The sequence below is a fragment of the Ovis aries genome, chromosome 1, assembly GCF_016772045.2.
Source record: "Ovis aries strain OAR_USU_Benz2616 breed Rambouillet chromosome 1, ARS-UI_Ramb_v3.0, whole genome shotgun sequence".
Lineage (NCBI taxonomy): Eukaryota > Metazoa > Chordata > Mammalia > Artiodactyla > Bovidae > Ovis > Ovis aries.
The window spans coordinates 101,095,779-101,115,489 of record NC_056054.1 but is presented as its reverse complement, the minus strand read 5'-3'; the positions used below and the strand labels follow the sequence as shown (position 1 = coordinate 101,115,489).

The window sequence follows — 19,711 nt, the reverse complement described above, 5'->3', positions numbered from 1 at the left end:
GGGCTCCAAAATCACTGCAGATAGTGACTGCAGCCATGAAACTAAAAGACGCTTACTCCTTGGAAGGAAAGTTATGACCAACCTAGATAGCATATTCAAAAGCAGAGACATTACTTTGTCAACAAAGGTCCATCTAGTCAAGGCTACGGTTTTTCCAGTGGTCATGTATGGATGTCAGAGTTGGACTATAAAGAAAGCTAAGCACCGAAGAATTGATGCTTTTGAAGTGTGGTGTTGGACAAGACTCTTGAGAGTCCCTTGGAATGCAAGGAGATCCAACCAGTCCATCCTAAAGGAAATCAGTCCTGGGTGTTCATTGGAAGAACTGATGTTGAAGCTGAAGCTCCAGTACTTTGGCCACCTGATGTGAAGACTGACTCATCTGAAAAGACCCTGATGTTCGGAAAGACTGAAGGCAGGAGGAGAAGGGGACAACAGAGGATGAGATGGGTGGATGGCATCACTAACTCAATGGACATGAGTTTGGGTAAACTCTGGGTGTTGGTCATGGACAGGGAGGCCTGGCGTGCTACCGTTCATGGGGTTACAAAGTTTGGACATGGCTGGGCGACTGAACTAAACACTACATTTGGTACATTTAAAAATGCTTAATAGTGACTTCCCTGGTGGTTCAGTGGCTAAGATTCTGTGCTCCCAATGCAGGGGGCCCAGGTTCCATTTCTGGTCAGAGAACTAAATCCCACATGTGACAACTAAGACTGATGCAGAGAAATAAATTTTAAAAAAATAAAAATACTCAATAAATCTGAGCTGTTAATATTCATAATAAACTGTGACAAAAGTAGAGCTGTATAATCACTAGCCTACCAAAGAGATGTAAGAACCATACCTAGCAATAGATTTCAAGACCCCAGTAGGAGGGAAATAAGGACGTCATAAACAGGTATCCTTCTATCCCAGAATTAAGGTTTTAGAACCACTGTATATCAGTATATAAAACTCACCTCAGATGCCGTGGGTCTCTTGATTCCAGATGCTGTTTAAAAAAAAATACATAAACATAACTATAAATATGTATACACACTTGCATGATCTCTATCAAGCTCACTGAAACAATTAGGATTTGAGTCAAACTAAACCTGACAATGGGTTCCTGCCTCAGTGATACCAGATCCTTTTGGATAGGGATTTTAAATGTCCCTTCCTTTTCCTCGTCCATACTCACAGAACCCTTATACATATTCCAGCCTTTTTCTAGTTTCTTTTTCTTATCCAAGTGTTCATATTTTCTCTAGGAAATACATCTGTTCTTAATACATTTAACCATCAGAGCCCAAAGTGTCTCATTTGATACCATGGTTGAAAGAGAAAGGGCATAAGAGATACCAGAGTTAGCGGACAGCCTAGACTTGACTAATAATTTTTCCTGTAGAGCTAAAAGGGTAAGAAGCTTTAGAGCATATCTATGGTGCTTTGCACTTCTACTAATTATTTCAGAAAAAAAGGTAAAAAGTTGATCTACAGAAGCTTCATTTACAACAGCCAAGATATGGAAGCACCTAAGTGTTCATCAACAGATCAGTGAATAAAGCAGCTGTGGGTGTTTGTGTGTGTGCATGTGTGTGTGTATCTGTATGTAATAGAATACCACTCAGTCACAGAAAAGAATGAAATCTTACACTCTGCAAGTGTGGACAGCCCTAGAGTATTATGCTTAGTGAAATAATTCAGAGAAAAACAAACACTTTATGTTATCACTGCTATGGGAAATCTAAAAAATAAAACAAATGTATGTAACAAAAGCAGACTCACAGAGAACTAATGGTTACCAGTGGGAAGTGAAAAGGGCAGAAGGGCAAGCTGGGGTAGGAGTAAGAGACACAAACTATTATGCATAAAATAAATAAGCAAATAAATAAATAAGCAAGGATATATTGTACAGCATAAGGAAATATAGCCGTTACTATGCAGTACTTTTAAATGGGGTATAGTTTATAAAAATATTGAATAATTAACTGTATACCTAAAACTAAAATAATATTGTCAATCAACTATCCTTCAATTAAAAAGAGTTGGTCTGTAAAGATGAAGAAGCTATGGATGGGAAAATGCAATGATGAAAAAATGAAAAAGCATTCAATGCAGGTAAAACCTGATTCTATACCCGTACATCTTCATCTTGATCCTGCTGTAAATGCAACAGGAATTTGTTGTTTACTCACTAAATATTTCATCAGTGGAGATGTAAAAGATATGTGTGTAGTTAAATATTATTTATGACTTTTATCAGTTTAAATATAGAAAAGATTTCAAGAATATGTTTAGAAAGTGACTAAAAGACCACTATCCATAGAAAACTACTCCAAAAGGTTAAATCTTTTTTTTCTTAAGGTTAAGTCAGTTCTTAAGGGTATGCCATCCTAAAGACTTCACCCATGATCACTCCGGAGACACATGATCAATCAGGCAGACAGACCTTTCTCCCCTTCATATTGAAAACTGTTCGTCTTTTTTCTTCAAAGACTACTGATATATTACTTTGATCTAGTTTAAGAATTCAAAGAGAATAAAATTAGCCACATTAAAGAAAATTTAAAAGAATCCAGGAACTTCCCTGATGGTCCAGTGGTTAAGATTCCACCTTCCATAGCAGAGGATGCAGGTGTGACCCCTGACTGGGTAACGAAGATCCCACATGCCACGGAACAACTAAGCCCATGTACTGCAACTACTGAGCATCCACACAGCAAGAGTCCGTGTATCACAACCAAAGAGTTCACACGATGCAACAAAGATCCAGTGTCGTGCAACTAAAACCTGATGCGGCCAAGTAAATAAATTAAATAAATTTAAAAAAAGAAAGAAGAATCCAAATAGGACAAATCCTCAATAACATAAGTTAGTAGCTGAGTAAGAAAATCTCAGTTCTGGTCCATATGTAAGGTTTAATGGTAAAAGCATTTCTAGTACCAATAAACAGAGCAGCAAAATTTCCTTAATGAGTCAGAGCAGCAAAATTATGGGGAACAGATGGTTTTCATTCCTCTTTGCTAAAAAAGGAGGTAAGAAAAATGTCATCTAGCTGTTAGGAAGATGTGCTGCATAAAATGACCCAGAAAATTAGAAAAACAGCAAAGCCCAAAAATCTATGTTTCTTGCAGGATGCTTCATCTTCAATCAGGTCAAGTTCAGGTAGGCGAAAGACCTGGAACCTAGGACTGGAACCGTAAGCTAAAGCTTCCAAGGAACAATAAGTCAGCACAACTCAGATTCAAGATTAAAACTGCTAACTTAACTGTAAAATTTAAGGCACTCACTAACAAAAAATTAGTCAAAACCTTTGAGTCTTAAAACCTTTCATTTGAGAGCCAACCTGCTGAGCTGGGTTCAGACCCCTGTTGTGTGTGTGTGTGTTAGTCATTCAGTCATGTCTGATTCTTTGCAACCCCATGTACTGTAGCCCACCAGGCTCCTCTGTCCATGGAATTCTCCAGGCAAGAATACTGGAGTGGGTTGCCGTTCCCATCTCCAGGGGATATTTCCAACCCAGGGATCAAACCTGGATCTCCCACACTGCAGGCAGACTGAGCCACAGGGAAGTCCTCAATTCCCTGTTACTACAGGCAAATTATTCTCTATTAATAACTAAAAAAGAAGAATCTGTATTAGAAGGTTTATGTAAAGATTAGATGAGACAAACTAAATCAAAGTACTTCATGGGTGGGAGGGGGGTTCATGTTTGGGAACGCATGTAAGAATTAAAGATTTTAAAATTTAAAAAATAAAAAACTGAAAAAAAAATATATATCCAAAAAAAAAATTAAATAAATAAAGTAAAAAAAAACACACAAAAACAAAGTACTTCATGGACTGTGATGTGCTACACAAATATGTTGTCATATGTGAGTTCCATGGAAGAGCAAAGTAGGGCCCTCAGGAAGGTTTAATGTTCAATTACCTAGACCATCATGAAATTCTAATTAGCACCTCAAAGTTCTTGGCTGCTCCCCAAACCCTTAGCCTCCCCATATCCCCAACAAACCCTTGTGCAAGTATTCACACAACAGTAGAATCAGTGATGCTCGATGAAGAAATACGCATTCTTTCAGCTGAGAAAACAACCCTGATTCTGGACTCCTTGGTCAGTACTTGGCTTATTTCTTCCTCTTTTACCCCAAAGGAAGGGGTTTGGAGGGATCTGACAGAATCAAGAGCCAATGTCTAATTCTAGGCTGACAGTTTCTCCTAGAACAGAACAACCTCTTCATGTGAGGAGTCACTGGACCAAATTAAGCAATGAAGCAAAAAAGCAGGTAAGTGAGTTCAAGGCAGTGTGTAAGTCCGGGGCTTTCTTACTCCCTAAAAAGTTCTACCTTGCTACCTTTCCTAGTTTTATCTCATAAACACATAGCTCCAGGGCTGCTACACTCTTGCAAAGTACCCAGAATGAGAGTGGGAGGACTTAACTCAGTGGAACATGGTGCCAATTACTTAGCTATCTGCAACTGCAAAACTTGGATTAATCCTCAAAACACTACAGCTGAGGCAGCTAGAAGGATACTGGGGTCTGAATAATAATACGATTGGGGTCCAGTGGTTAAGAATCCATCATGCAATACAGAGGACACTGGTTTGATCCCTAGTCTGGGAAGATCCCACATGCCAAAGGGCATATAAGCCCGTGAGCCACAACTACTAAGCCCAGGCACCTAGAATCTGTGCTCAGCAACGAGAGAAGCCACTGCAGTGAGAAGCCCCTAAGAGTAGCCTCTGCTCACAGCAAGCCAATGTTTAAGGAGAATGAGATTTATCCCTAAGTTAGGATAAGATCAGAGTATCAGTCAACAGAAAGTTTGCTTTCTAGCATCTGTGTAAAAAATACTCTGATAAGTATACACTATCATCTTATAATCCATACCCACAATCCATATATAGCATCTTTTTTTTGGGTGAGGAAACTGCAGGTCAAGAAGCAACAATTAGAACCAAACATGGAACAACAGACTGGTTCAAACCCAGGAAAGGAGTGTGCCAAGGATGTATCCATTGTCACCCTGTTTATTTATCTTCTATGCAGAGCACATCATGCGAAATGCCAGGCTGGATGAATCACAAGCAGGAATCAAAACTGCAGGGAGAAATATCAATAACCACAGATGTGAAGATACCACCACCCTTTCGGCAGAAAGCAAAGAAGAACTAAAGAGCCTCTTGAAGGTGAGAGAGTGAAAAAGCTAGTTTAAAATTTAGTATTAAAAAAACTAAGATCATGGCATCCGGTCTCATCACTTCATGGCAAATAGGTGGGGAAACAATGGAAAACAATGACAGACTTTATTTTCTTGGGCTCCAAAATCACTGCGGACAGTGACTGTAACCATGAAATTAAAAGACGCTTGCTCCATGGAAGAAAAGCTATGACAAACCTAGGCAACATATTAAAAAGCAGAGACATCTCTTTGCAGACAAAGGTCTGTCTAGTCAAAGCTATGGTTTTTCCAGTAGTCATGTACAGACACGAGAGTTGCGCCATAAAGAAGGCTGAGCACTGAAAAATTGATGCTTTCCAACTGTGGTGCTGGAAAACTCTTGAGAGTCCCTTGGACTGCAAGGAGATCAAACCAGTCAATCCTAAAGAAAATCAATCCTAAATGATTCATTGGAAGGACTGATGCTGAAGCTGAAGCTCAAGTACTCTGGCTACCTGATGCAAAGAGCCGACTCACCGGAAAAGCCCCTGATGCTGGAAAAGATTGAAGGCAGGAGGAGAAGGGGACGACAGAGGATGAGATGGCTGGATGGCATCACTGACTCAATGGACGTTGAGTTTGAGCAAGCTCTAGGAGATGGTGGAGGACACAGAAGCCTGGTGCACTGCAGTCCATGGGGTTGCAAAAAGTCGGAGACAACTGACCGACGGAACAGTAACTGCTACTGAGTTCCAATGTCAAATTTCCTCCTCCTCAGGGAAAAACATTTCCTTCATGATCATGTAGTTCCTACCTATTACTAGGCCCTGGACCAAGAAGCATTCTAAAAGGCTAATGTTGCTCCACTGGCAGCAAAAAATAAAGCCATGATGAACAGGTTGTTTCAGAAAAATAACTGTTTAAACAGCTTAATTCTAAGTGGGTCAATATATGATGCAGAGCCAATCATGGTGATTTCTTCAAGTACCAGTTCCTCTGTGGAAAGATGAAAATGTAAAAAGATCTATGGGATGTAAACAAGGACCAATGTGTAAAACTGTACTCAATTACATATTTACTAATAAAGACTGGCTTGTTGTCCACTAATAACTAAACAAACAAATAAAAGACCTAGAGAAACAAGGATATACTCACTTTGGGCATTTTTAAAAAATTCTGACCAAGGCAGGCTCAATCTGGCTGAGATCTATAGATATTAATGAAAATTGATTTTTAAATAGAACAAATTAAGAACTTAGTCCCTTCAGCCACATATGAACCTACACACCCATTTAAGCTAACAAATCAATAACAATTTATATTAAACAAATCATTCAACAAGAGCCTTTGAGATTTTAACCTATTCTTAATGTGAAAGTTGCTCAGTCAAGTCTGATTCTTTGGGACCCCATGGACTATACAGTCCTTGGAATTCTCCAGGCCAGAATACTGAAGTGGGTAGCCCTTCCCTTCTCCAGCGGATCTTCCCAGCCTAGGGATCGAACTCAGGTCTCCCACATTGCAGGCAGATTCTTTACCAGCTGAGCCACAAGGGAAGCCCAATTCTTAATAGTAAGATGTATTTAATCTATTATAAGTAAATAAACAGAGCATAAGGGATGTGCTCAAAATTAAAGAGCAAAGGTAGTGACAGAGACAGAATTGGATTCACATTCCCAACCTCCCAGTTCAACTCTCTTTCTTCTAAATCATATTTTGTTTCAATTTTCTGGCCACTCAGAGTCTAAGGGGGAAAGGAAAGCACCAAAGGAACAAGAATGCTTTTACAGACTAAATAAATCTTACAACTGCTAATGGACAGTATGAACACGTATTTTCTTCCCCTGAGGTTTTCCCTTCCCTTCCTACTTTCATTGATATGAGGATAAAGAGTCCTCCTTTGGTTTCTCTCAACGGAATTAACAATGCCACTACTCTGCTCCTCCAGCAACTGTCATCAATGTCACTAGCAAAAACAGCGGGAAAGTACCTTTCTTTTCTTTCAGTGAGGTTCTACTTGTTATGAAACAGACAATGCCAGTATTCTAGAGGAACAGCAGCTGCCTTTCAACACTGGTACCTGACAGAGCAATTTCACAGATCTTAAGGTCCTCACTAGCAGTACAAAGTACCTCTTTTCTTCATAAAAAGACACGAACAACTTTAACAGAGAGAAAGTTTTTAATTCTTCTCAGATTAAGAGTTTTCTTTTTGGTGTCAGTAGGACCATGACTCAATCTCATTAAAAGCATAAGAGTTAGGATCACTGAATCTTCAATGACAAAAAGAGGGCATCTGATAGGCACTCTTGTTTTAATGATTTTAGAATTGACTGTACAATCAATTACCAATCCTTGGCAAAAATCCACATTAACTTCTAAAATATTTTCTGAAAGAATGATCAATAACTCCAGGTATTACACATGGAGGAGCTCAGAATTCTGACAGCACAAATCAGAAGGGCAAGTTCCCCTCTGCACTATTCTTTGTTGAACAACCAATATTTAATCTTGTTTAAAGTCAAGTTAGTTCACACACAGACTTTTAGAGTAGTGAGAGAGCAGTAAGGTATTGTGGGTAGGAATGTGGGCTCTGAAATCAGCACACCTAAGCTGGCTAGGTTTTAATACTAGATCTACATTTACTAACTAGATAACCTTGACAAGTTGGTTAAAACTCTCTAGGCCGTGGTTACCTTATCCATAAAATGGAGATATAATAACATATACATCATAGGATAGTTATGAGAATTAAATAAATCCCATATAGCACTTAACATGTAATAAATGCTCTGTAAATACTAGCAATTATTATTATCATTGTGAATTATAAAACCCCATCTACAGGATAAGAAGGGTGAGGGAAAATGAGAAGTACAACAGAAAGGGAAAAGAAAGAGAGACACATTTACTGCAACAAAAGGAAATGGAGTTATGGGAAGACTTCGAGGGAGACAAAAGATAGTCAATGGATTCATCTTATATTGTGAAACTGTGAGAAAAGAAGTTGCTATGTTAAGGTAGCATTTTTTTTGGAGAGGGTAGAGGGAAATGGAAGCTAAAGTCAAATAATCTTTGCAGTACATTCACAGCCTTCTCAAAAGGCCATGCACACTACTTAAAAGAAAAAAAATTGCAATTGTTATAGGGAAGAGGAGTCCGCTGCTAGTAACTGTAAGGAGCTCATGCTTCTTCAGCACAGATACACATCAGATCTACCTCTCTTACGGCTGACCCCACAGCACAGAAAGTGGAGACCTAAATGAGGAAAAACAGAAAATTATCACTTACTTCTGGGGTTCTACTTGCTTACAACAGAACAAGCATATTTTTTTAAAAAAACCCACATTACATCTCTAAAGTTTAAAATTATTAACAGGACCTGACCTGATCCCTAGTACCTATTGTGAAATGTGAGAAGATTTTCTGCAGGTAGAAATAAAAAAAAAAAAGGCGGCAGCTCTTGCAGAAAAACTCCAGGAGTGATCACAAAACTTGTAACCCAAACAATTTCACTATTACATGATTTCAGGTTGGCAAAACAATTTCAGGTATAAAGCCCCTTGCACACAGGCTTCTATCCTTTTAAAACGGAATGTGTATACATTTTACTTGAGGGTCTTCCACTCATGAGGGCAATTTGGTAATATCTAGCAAAAAGCCTTAAAAGCAAATATGTACCATTTGTCCCAGACGTGAGAATTTATCCTAAGAAAATAACTGGTCAAGTGGACAAAGACATATATGCAAATATATTTATTGTAGCACTGTATGTAACAACTATAATTGGAAAGAATCTAAATATACAATATAGGTGATATAAGTTGTGGTACAGTCATAAAATGGAATAGTATAGAACCATTATCTTTATGTTCATTTATGGATAGGCTGTCACAATAAACTGTTTAATGGAAAAAGCTAAATAATTATATAGTACAGTATTTGTCTAAAACACTTATCTATAAAGTCACATGTATTTATACACATAATAAATGTCCAGAAGATTATAGACTAAAATGTTAAAATATGATGATATTGGATAGTATGATTAAGGTGATATTCTAAGTTTAAGTTTCTATTTTTCCTTATCTATATAAATTTTCTATAACAAACAGGTAATTTAACAATTAAAGAGATACGTGGGAATGGCTTTATTGTTCTGTTTTATAACCCATTTTCCCCAGTAAACTAGTGCTCAAAGTTCCACACATACAGATCACCATCAATCCCCTCCCTACACACTAACTTGAGCTCATTACAACATCATATGCTGCTACAGAGATAGACTAGAAGGGAAAATGTGAAAGATGATGTCTAGAAAGCTGCTGACAGTTGCAAGCTACAAATAAAGCATGACTCCTATACACTCACTCCCATTCTCCATTATTACTCTGAGATGCCCACACAACCTGAAACAAGCCTGTATCAGCGCATAGGCTAACAGGTTCTCTCTGAAGAATTTCTCTTTCATATCCTTTAGAGTATCAATATGCACCCATAAAACAGGTATCCCTAATTTCAGCGTTATCTCCTGGATACTTGAAAAATAAAGATCTAGCCTCTAAATTATGAAAATTAGCTGAGAAATCTTTAATGTTACTAAAATAATTTCAAGACAACTGAACCAGCCAGTTAAGTGCCACAGAGGAAATAATCCAATCAATTCTTGCTAAAATACAAAGTTGAATCATCGTACTATGTCACAGAAAATTTTTCTGAGTAACTCTGAATAGTCTTAAGGAAGCACTCCATTTTGGTCCTTAGTCCCAGCCTAAATTGTGTTTGTGATGAAAAAGGTACCAAAGGGGCTGGTTTCTGGTCACTTGGCAAAACATCACTAGGACTCTCCATAAACTGTCTGCAGCTACTAAAGCACTGGCAGCTATGACTTCCTATTGAGAGCAAGGAGAAAATGTAGAGGAAGAAAAGAAAATTAATACAATTCTGAAAAGTGTGAAAAAGATACACTTTAGAGGAGAAATGAGTTGGCCTTAAAAGAGATAATCAAAACAGAGATACTTTCAGACAGTACACAGCTCCGAAATAAAGAGTTGTCACTCCCCTCCCCCACTCCCCTTCAGCATGTGGAACAAGAGTTGGCCTTAATAACAGAGCCTCTCCCAGTGCTTTCAGAGCAGAAACATTTCCGTCAAAGATGAGATGACATCATCTTCCAGATGAGAAACTAAGAGGCAGCCTGTAACTGACTTTAATGCGTGAAGTACACACATAATTTCAGTATGCTAGAACTGGGCCGGATGTGCATTCCTCAGACGAGTTTTGCCTGAACAGGTCATAAAGAGATTCCAGAGACTTAGCTTAATGAGCTACCAATATTACTACATAAATCTGTCAATTCCTATAGAAATCAGAAAGAGACAAGCAGGCTTTTGGGAAGCAAAATGGTAATTCTGAGGGGGTATTTTGGTTGATAATATTGACAGCCAGAGATTTTTTAAAAAAAGCAAAAACCTGCACAAAACAAAACAGTCATCACCCGGTTATTTGCTGGACTATCTTAAATAATCTCTCCAGTCCTCTTTAACCTGAAATACTGAACGCCACTTTAATTATACCCCTGCATGTAGGAGGCACAATAGGTTATCCAAATGAAAATACTCAGAAATGCCAGCCTAATGAGAAGCACTGCTAAGCACACATCTCTAAGGGTAGCGTTGGGGGGTGGGGGCCAGGCACTGTTACCATACCCTCAGTAAGAACTAAACCAAGTCAATCATGAAAATCAAGTCACATCTTAGAGAAAAGTTAAATTTTGTTAAGTTCAGTTCAGTCGCTCAGTCATGTCCAACTCTTTGCAACCCCATGAACCGCAGCACACCAGGCCTCCCTGTCCATCACCAACTCCCAGTGTTTACTCTAACTCAGGTCCATTGAGTCGGTGATGCCATCCAACCATCTCATCCTGTCATCCCCTTCTCCTGCCTTCAATCTTTCCCCAGAATCAGGGTCTTTTCAAACGAGTCAGTTCTTCACATCAGGTGGCCAAAGTACTGGGGTTTCAGCTTCAACATCAGTCCTTCCAATGAATATTCAGGACTGATTTCTTTTAGGATGGACTAGTTGGATTTTGTTCCTAGCAGGTGTCAATTTTTATTAAGAATTTTCTAGAAAAAGGTCTGAAAAGCAAGGATGCTCTTAGAAACAAAAGCTCAAAACTCACTGATCTACCAGTCCTGGGTCAAGTAGCAAGGAATGAATCACAAATTTACTAAGACTCATCGTGATAACATACAGACTTTATGCAAAGTCTTTGCCACTATTAACAATGTCTTTGAACCTGTTTCCTAATTTGGAATATAAGAGGGTTAAATTAAAATATCTCTACATTTCCCTTTAATAAACTTTTGCTTCTAGTTCTATAAGCCACATTTCATGATTCTCAGTCCACAAATATGTATCTCTTAGCACTAAAATTCTGGTTGAAATTTGGGGGGTGGGGGGTTGGATATCTGAGTCCTTCTTTAAAAGACCTGAGTCTCTTAGATAAGCCAATCCAAAGCTAAGGAGCACTTAAGATTTCCAGCAGTTCACCACCTCCCAATTCTATTTCCAAACCTGGTTCTATCTTAAAAAAAAAAAAGGCAGTATTGCTGGCCTGAAACATACACTGAGCTGAGAAAGTAACTTAAATAATACCACAATGGGTATTAATTGTCCCAACAATGCACTTCAATCACCCCCCAGACCCTAATGCAAGAAAATCACAGAGATATGACCAAGTTACTTCTCTACCATTTCTTTTATACAGATTCTTGTCAATGAGAACTTGAAGTTTACCAGGCATGTTATGCAAAGGAAAGCTAGTATTAAGCTATTCATATATCCTTTAAAAAAAAAAACAACTCTTCCCATTCTCTCCCAGCAACCTTTGCTCACTCCCCATCAATGTTACTGATCCTTTGAGATGGTGTTTATTCTGGGTTAACTCCATGAAGCTCAGTTTAATACACAGCAAACAGTAAGATATACTTACTATTTGCCTACAAGGAATTTACCCTTCTCTCTCTTTTTGCCAGTCTTCCTCAGACTCCAACAATAGGGGGACTTTTGGGGAATCAGATATTTAAAAATTAATACATTCTGCATATAGCCATTACAAATAAACAGAATTATTTAATAGAATAAAAAAGAAAAATAATCAGTGGCAAAGTTTTAAAAGATGGAGGAGCTGAGGCACAAAAGTTCAAACAGAAAACATTAAAACAACAGTTCATAGTAGATATGAATAAAACAGGATCAACACATACGTAAAAATGAAACAATGTTCTCTTTTGATAGGAAAAGTGTGGAGAAGTGAAGTGCAACAGGGGAAACGAGCCAGGAAGGGGTTTCCTCTAGAAAACACCATCAGTCCAATCACTCTCTCTTTGAGACTGAATGATGGGCTGGGGTTTAGAACACAAAGAAACAGATTCCCTCTGCCTGGCTATTAGAAAATAGCATACTTCCTGAAGTATACTTGTATCCTTGATCAAGAGGACACACTCAGTAAAACGAAAAACCAAACTGACAAGTTGGTCTTTTTGCTTTCTTCATGTCAAGTAAGACTATGCCAAAATTCTACGAAAGTAAACATCCAGCTTAAAAGGTTAAATACCCCCCAACCTCAACTCAGAACTTCTCACCAGTTACCTGAATTTGGCCTGGTGAAGCTGTTCAGTTCACAAGCTGTAGTTTCCATTATTTTTATTTTTAAAATAGGCTGATGAAACATGTAATAACTAGTAGCTAGCACATATTTGAGGACAGTTATTAATCAGAAGTTCTACATCAACTCAGAACAGCACACAGAAATTAACAAAACAAAAAACAAAGAAATTAACAAAACATAATATGTGTTTTGATATTCAAGGCTAATTTGTAAGTACACATTACCAATTAATAATAGACACTGGATACCTATTAAGTCTATATAACTATACTTGACCCTGGGCTTTAGCAGTCATGGCAGAAATAAATGGATAATTAAAAAACAGTGACATTCTGATGTCAGTTTTCTGGAAGAATCTACCAAAGTGACAAAATAAAAAAGGAGGTGGATGTAAGCCCTCTGTGGAAAAGCATAAAGAAAAATTTCTCCTTACTTATAAAATACCAACCAAAAGGATACCTGTTGATATTCTCATTACATGGCATTCTGTTCTGTCTTTACATTTCCAAACTCCAGTTTCTCCCCCCAATAATGTGGCTTAAGTTCCTTTACTTTTCACTAGTATAGAAAAATTAAAGGGAAAGAGATCAGTCTACAAATGGCTTACACTGTACACAAAGAACACAGACAAAAAACCCTCAACGAAATTCCTACCATTTGGAGTTCTCAGATTACAGCATACATTTACTGGTGGAGCTCTGCTGGGAAGGCCAAAGCCACCAGAATCAAGGACTGATGAGACAGGCTCTACCACAAAAGTTCTGGGCAAAAATCTTTCCTTCCTGTGTTTTTTTGGGGTCTCCCTCAGCAGTTTAAGGGAAAATCAGAAAAGGAGGTATAAATGTTACCTCCAAATCATCTGTACTTATGACAGAATCATTTGGTAATGTGTGACAATTTCAGAAATGTGCTGGTCTGAAGCAAAATGAGCTACAGGTTCATGATTTAATAAGGTTTCAAGTCCTTTTTCTTAAGGGAGTCACACATGATTTTATCACAGCTCTTATTTTAGGGGAGCAAGGGACACTTTAATACTCTAACTTTACTTTTTAATTCTTCCACCAAATTCAAATCAAGTCACCAAAATAGAAACTTTACTCCCTTTCTGGTAGTAAAAAGACTTGGTGGCTTATTTTCAAATTCTTGATGAACTAGTCAAACTGCAGACAGGGGAACAGGCTCTCTATACTGTCACTAGCGTGACAGATGGCAGCACTGTCAACAGCATCTCGTCAGTGCTTTTATTTTTTAAGTGGTACCAGTGACCAAATAATGAGGCTAGGACAAAAAGGAAGAAAAGGAATAAATTTCCTTTACACATTGAACAGCTGAGCGCAAACTGCATCATCTTTTATTAACAAAGTATAAGAACAAGGAAATGATGATGGCGCCTGTAAGATTGACATTAATTTATAATCACCTCCCTCTAATCCAAACATGGTAATTACTCCAATGGAAAAGCTCTCTCAAACATCTCTTAGAGTGTATGGTTTGCTTTAACTCCTGTATCTAACCTGTCAGCAGCATAAAAGACCAGCTCCAGCTTAATGATTAAATAATATAGACGGGGGTTAATACTGGCAGGGAAGAACTGTTTTAAATTACCAATCCTTTCTAATTTGAATGCCAAAAGATTTTGAACCTTAAAAGGTTATGAATGACTTATCTAAAACATCAATCTGTCCCTGAATCTTAACATTCTTGTTTTGTATACACTGCCAGAGAACCTTACCTTTAGGATTTCAGTTTCACCAATATTTAAGTGAGTTCACCTAAACATCTAAGGACAGTAAGTTGATTTTAGAATGATTAAAACACAAACATACACACTCCTACCTTGAATTTCTACAAGGCTACCTACCTTTTTAGCCTTTAACAATTTCAGTTCAGCTCAATTCAGTCGCTCAGTCCGACTCTGCGACCCCATGAACTGCAGCACGCCAGGCCTCCCTGTCCATCACCACCTCCTGGAGTTCACTCAAACTCATCTCCATCGAGTCGGTGATGCCATCCAGCCATCTCATCCTCTGTCGTCCCCTTCTCCTCCTGCCCCCAATCCCTCCCAGCATCAGAGTCTTTTCCAATGAGTCAACTCTTCTCATGAGGTGGCCAAAGTATTGGAGTTTCAGCTTTAGCATCATTCCTTCCAAAGAACACCCAGGACCGATATCTTTTAGAATGGACTGGTTGGATCTTCTTGCAGTCCAAGGGACTCTCAAGAGTCTTCTCCAACACCACAGTTCAAAAGCATCAATTCTTTGGCCCTGAGCTTTCTTCACAGTCCAACTCTCACATCCATACATGACTACTGGAAAAACCATAGCCTTGACTAGACGGACCTTAGTTGGCAAAGTAATGTCTCTGCTTTTGAATATGCTATCTAGGTTGGTCATACCTTTCCTTCCAAGGAGTAAGCGTCTTTTAATTTCATGGCTGCAATCACCATCTGCAGTGATTTTGGAGCCCCAAAAAATAAAGCCTGACACTGTTTCCACTGTTTCCCCATCTATTTCCCATGAAGTGATGGGACCAGATGCCATGATCTTCGTTTTCTGAATGTTGAGCTTTAAGCCAACTTTTTCACTCTCCTCTTTCACTTTAACAATTTAGGAGACCATAAACCAATTTATTCCTGCCAATGCCTTAATTCCCCTGGTACTATCCAGACAGAGCACCACTCTCCTCCAATCACAAAACACATTCTCAACAGCCTTTTTGGCATCTGAATCGAACACCTTATCCTCTTGAAATAGGAAGTATTCTATTAAATTCAGTAAGCAAAAACTTAAGTGAACATACAGATATGCAAAAGAAGTCAACACTGTGTATCTGCACACAATAATCCCATGTTTTCAGGAATATTTATGAGAATTTTTCTGAATTTCTTAATCCAACAGTTTCAATATTTGCCAAAGAAACAGAGAAAGAGGGTGAAAGAAAAAGTTAAAAAAAAAAAAAGGAATCCAAAGCTATTTGTTTTTAGTCATTTTTTATTTTTAGCCATTTTTGTATCTTGACCTCACATATGAACACAATAAAGCCAAGAAGCTGTAAAATTGACTGAAATCTATTGTTTTATTTTCTGGTGAAAACACAACAGCAAAAAACATTTACACTATCTGAATAACCTCCTGCTAGTCTTAGGATATGACAGAAAATATAAAAACATACAAAAATATCAAATAGTAACACCTAAAACTAGTAGGACTATCTGAAGTAGGAGCCAAAACCTGAAGACATCACTATGTGACAGAAATATTTTCTTTTACTCCTAAATCTGTCCACGTGGACAATATTTTCATGAGATAGAGGCTGAATTAAATTGTGGGACATAAACACAAGGCTTTTAACATTAAGCTGTTTCTAATGCCTGATCTGATAGTTAAGAAGTCTGCTTAAAGACTACACAACCATTCTTGTTCCAGCACTGAGGGAGAGGAAAAGAAGTTTTAAATTAAGAAGCTATTGTATTTAAAAACTTTCATTTTAACTTTATCCTTCTTCACACTTAGAATGCAACAGTTGTTGTTCTGGCCCACTAATCCTTTACAGTAAAGGCAAAAACCACCTCTCAAAAAACTAAAAATAGATTGTACATAAACAAAACTCCAGTTTGTGAAGAAGCTATTTATGACCAAGTATGTGCTCACCTGAACTGAACAGGAAAAGGTGGAACCCTCTATTTAGTCAACTCTAAACGAGTAGGATGCAATCCCAGCATTAAGCAAGTGTCAATGTCTCAGGTAGAGCATCCATCATCTGGCGGCCTCTCCTGTTCCCAGTGTATAGGTAACAGTCACTGTGGAACCCCAGACATTTCTGATGGAAGCTCTAGAACAGTTTCTTGCTCAAACTCCACTCCCCCCTCCAACATACATCCCAACACCACACATTTTCCCCTCCTACACGCAATCTGTTGCCTTTCTTGTGGGCTCCTTGGCTCTCCCTCAATCTTCAACAGTTTCTAACTACTTTGAGCTAGATTCCCCGGCTCCCTTCTCCAAGTGCCAATTTCGTGCCTAAGCATTCTTCCAGTCCATTTCCTATTATGCAATATTCCTACACAGCACTTAGAACCATCCCCACCCTATCCTTTTCAAGCCTAATTTCCTGCATCACCTCCCTCAACTTCTACTGCAATTCGAGACTCTATCGTTCCGCCTTCTCCATCTGTTTTCAGTTTTTTAAACCCTGCTTTTCTACATACCTCAGACTCTCTTCAAAAACTTCCCATTCCTTCCCAAAGCTGGGCAGTCAAGAGATGGGAGTCTCCAGAGGAGGATGTTTGATAAAACGTGTAGGTGTATCTGTCCGCGCGAGCGCGCGCGTTTTGGGGGGAGGGGAGGCACGAAGTGAGAAGGAATGGCGCATTAGGGGGAGGCTCTCAGGAGCCTCCAATAACTCATTCCCACCCCCAACAAAATCCCCAATTCCCTAACGCCCCAGCATTGGAAAGCATCCCATAACGTTTCCATACCTTTTACGTCCCATGGTTTCTCTTCCACGTTTTTGTCCAATTAACCCCGCAATCAAAGTGGAGTCAACCTGCCTCTCACACTACGTAATTCCTCTCTACTTACGAAGCCTCTATTTACTCTTTCTCTACTCCCTTCGATTCCCTCTTTCCTCCTTACTCCCACCGTCAATCTCCATTCTTTTCTGACCCTACTCCTTCAAAGTCCTCAACTCGGTCTCCCTGAAGACAGCTAGTGTTTCTGACAGCTTCCCTTTTCTCAATCAAATTCATCCTTTCCTCACATTCCCTCTGCTTGCTCTGAAAGCTACATGAAAGCCTAGTTCTCGGTGCTCCTTACCGGCAACGCCTCAATCATGCCCAGCTACAGGTGCCCTTCCTGAGTCTCGCTCTTCCTGCCATCGCACAGTCATCAGCCCCCAGCCCACGCCACGCCCTGATTACCTGAGGCCGAGGTGCAGGGAGGGACGCCGGAATCCGAGGATGAAAACCCTGTCGCCGACGGCCCAGAGGAGGCAGACGCCATCTTGGCAGCCCCCTCCCCCTCAGCGGCCTCTCTTTTTCTATCGCGCTCTTCCTCTTCTCGGAGTCGAATCTTCCCCACGTATCTTCACAGAACCCGCGTTGTGCGGGGCACCTCCCCGCCCCCTCCGGGGCCTCTCTCAGATATGCTGCGCCGGCTCCGGGACCAACTCAGGGCGGAACCATTAGGATGGCATGGGGGACAATTCTCGTCTCGCACCGTTTTAGCAACTTTAACCCCTTTCCGTAGGAGCTACTTTCCCCTCTCACAACAGAGTAAGCTCAAGCGGCTGCCGGGAAACTGCGTCTGGATCAAACCACACCTAAAAGAAAAAGGTGGGGAATGAGAAGTCCCTGCGGAGCGAACTCCCCTCCCCCTTCTCCCTAGCCACAGCCTGTTTATCGCCCAACCCCACCGCTTCACTCCCGGTGGCCAAGGAAATCCGGGCACCGCGCATGCGCCCAACCTTCTTCTCAGCGGCCACCCCGTCCAATGGGGGAGGAGGGCGGCCCTGAGAGGAGGCAAACCAATCAAGAGGCTGAGTTTGGTCACGTGACACAGGTCGCTCGCGCCTTGGCAAATCCAAGGAAGGAAGACAGTGCGGCTCTGTCTACGGTGGCTTGGTGAGTCAATATAGAAGGTAGTCTTAGACCGGACTAAATCGAGAAGTCTGAGCTCTCGAAAAGAGTGTGCTGGGCTGGCATTCACAGCCCAGGAAAGCCTCCCGACTGAAGCGCTGGTGTCTAGTCAGACAGTTAAACAGTTAAGTATCACAAAACATCACATGCCACCAAGTATTCTTCCGACTTTACCGCCTTGTTTATTATTTAACGAGCGTGCGTGTCTTGCCTTCCTTTGAATGACATTTGAAACAGATCCACACTTTGCCTCAAGCGCAGTGCTGGGCACAGTGATGGAGCTGAGTAAATATTTGATAAATAAACGAATGAAGACCTGTTTAAAAGGCCACGGAAGACGATCAGAAACATAACAGTCTTCCTGTGATCCGAGCCCTTAGCCTCTCTGTTACCTCTCCAAAGGTCACTGAGACTCAGAGAAATTCCCCTTTCTAGTCTAATCTTCGTACTAACCCCGCTCAGTTTTAATAAAATACCCTGGAGATTATGAACCTTGATGGGAAATATGAAGACCTATCTCTGAACAGACTAAACTGCCAGAGAGCAAGGACTGTTTCATTCTTGTATTTACAGCTCCTCCCATGATGTAACTCTGTACGTAGTAAGGGCTCAATAATTATTTGTGGAATGAATAAATGAAGATGAATGGGGTTAAAATCCTGGGTATTGCAGCCCCCAACATGGGCCTAGTTATTCTCTATCCGAATGTCTTCTGGGTCTTTGAAAGGGAACCTAGTATCTGAACGTCCAGAACATAATTCCAAGCATTTACCTCTGCTTTCTACTCCCTCATCAAGATGTAAAATAGTTGTTTCCCTGCTGCCACCTGCTGGGTTATTCATCTTCTTTTTGGTAGTGGAAGTAGATCACTTCAAATGCTTGGATTGCCTCTTACCCTGATTCACCAAGGCATAGGTCAAGAGAGGGATCACCTTCCTTGAATTTGATCTATGAATTAGGTTTCAAGCTTCCTGAAACAAGAGACCCCTGTATTGTAGTTTCTCGGGGGACTTTGTTTCTCCTTTATGTACCAGAAAATAGCCACTATTACTCCTACCATCTTGTATTATGTCAGTCTGTTTACTTGTTCTCCCTCAAAGTCTGTGAACATTTCAGGGCAAAGATTACATCCTATCCATTTTTATATCTCAAACGTCTAGAACACTGCCTGGCACAGAGTAGGTGCCCAATACATGTCTACTGAATATATGAATGATTGAAAGCAAAAATCAGAAAGGAGTTAACAGTGTTTTCT

General features: G+C 39.8%; 1 protein-coding gene across 20 annotated transcripts in view; it reads right to left on the bottom strand.

Moving 5' to 3' along the window:
* The window catches only part of PIP5K1A (phosphatidylinositol-4-phosphate 5-kinase type 1 alpha), a 39,748-nt gene extending 21,486 nt beyond the window's left edge, over positions 1-18,262 (bottom strand). For 4 of the 20 annotated variants that reach the window (XM_060414110.1, XM_060414125.1, XM_012181025.4 and 1 more), the window contains exons 1-3: positions 17,740-18,262; positions 8,369-8,407; positions 966-997 (exon numbers count right to left, since the gene is read on the bottom strand). In XM_060414110.1, the coding sequence (XP_060270093.1) occupies positions 966-997; positions 8,369-8,407; positions 17,740-17,821 (153 nt within the window). In that variant the 5' untranslated portion in view covers positions 17,822-18,262. Of the gene's footprint in view, positions 1-965; positions 998-6,305; positions 6,358-8,368; positions 8,408-17,028; positions 17,713-17,739 lie in introns of those variants that run through there. The other 16 variants (XM_060414115.1, XM_060414129.1, XM_004002484.5 and 13 more) reach the window with 8 other exon arrangements.
* Between the last annotated feature and the right edge of the window lie 1,449 nt (positions 18,263-19,711).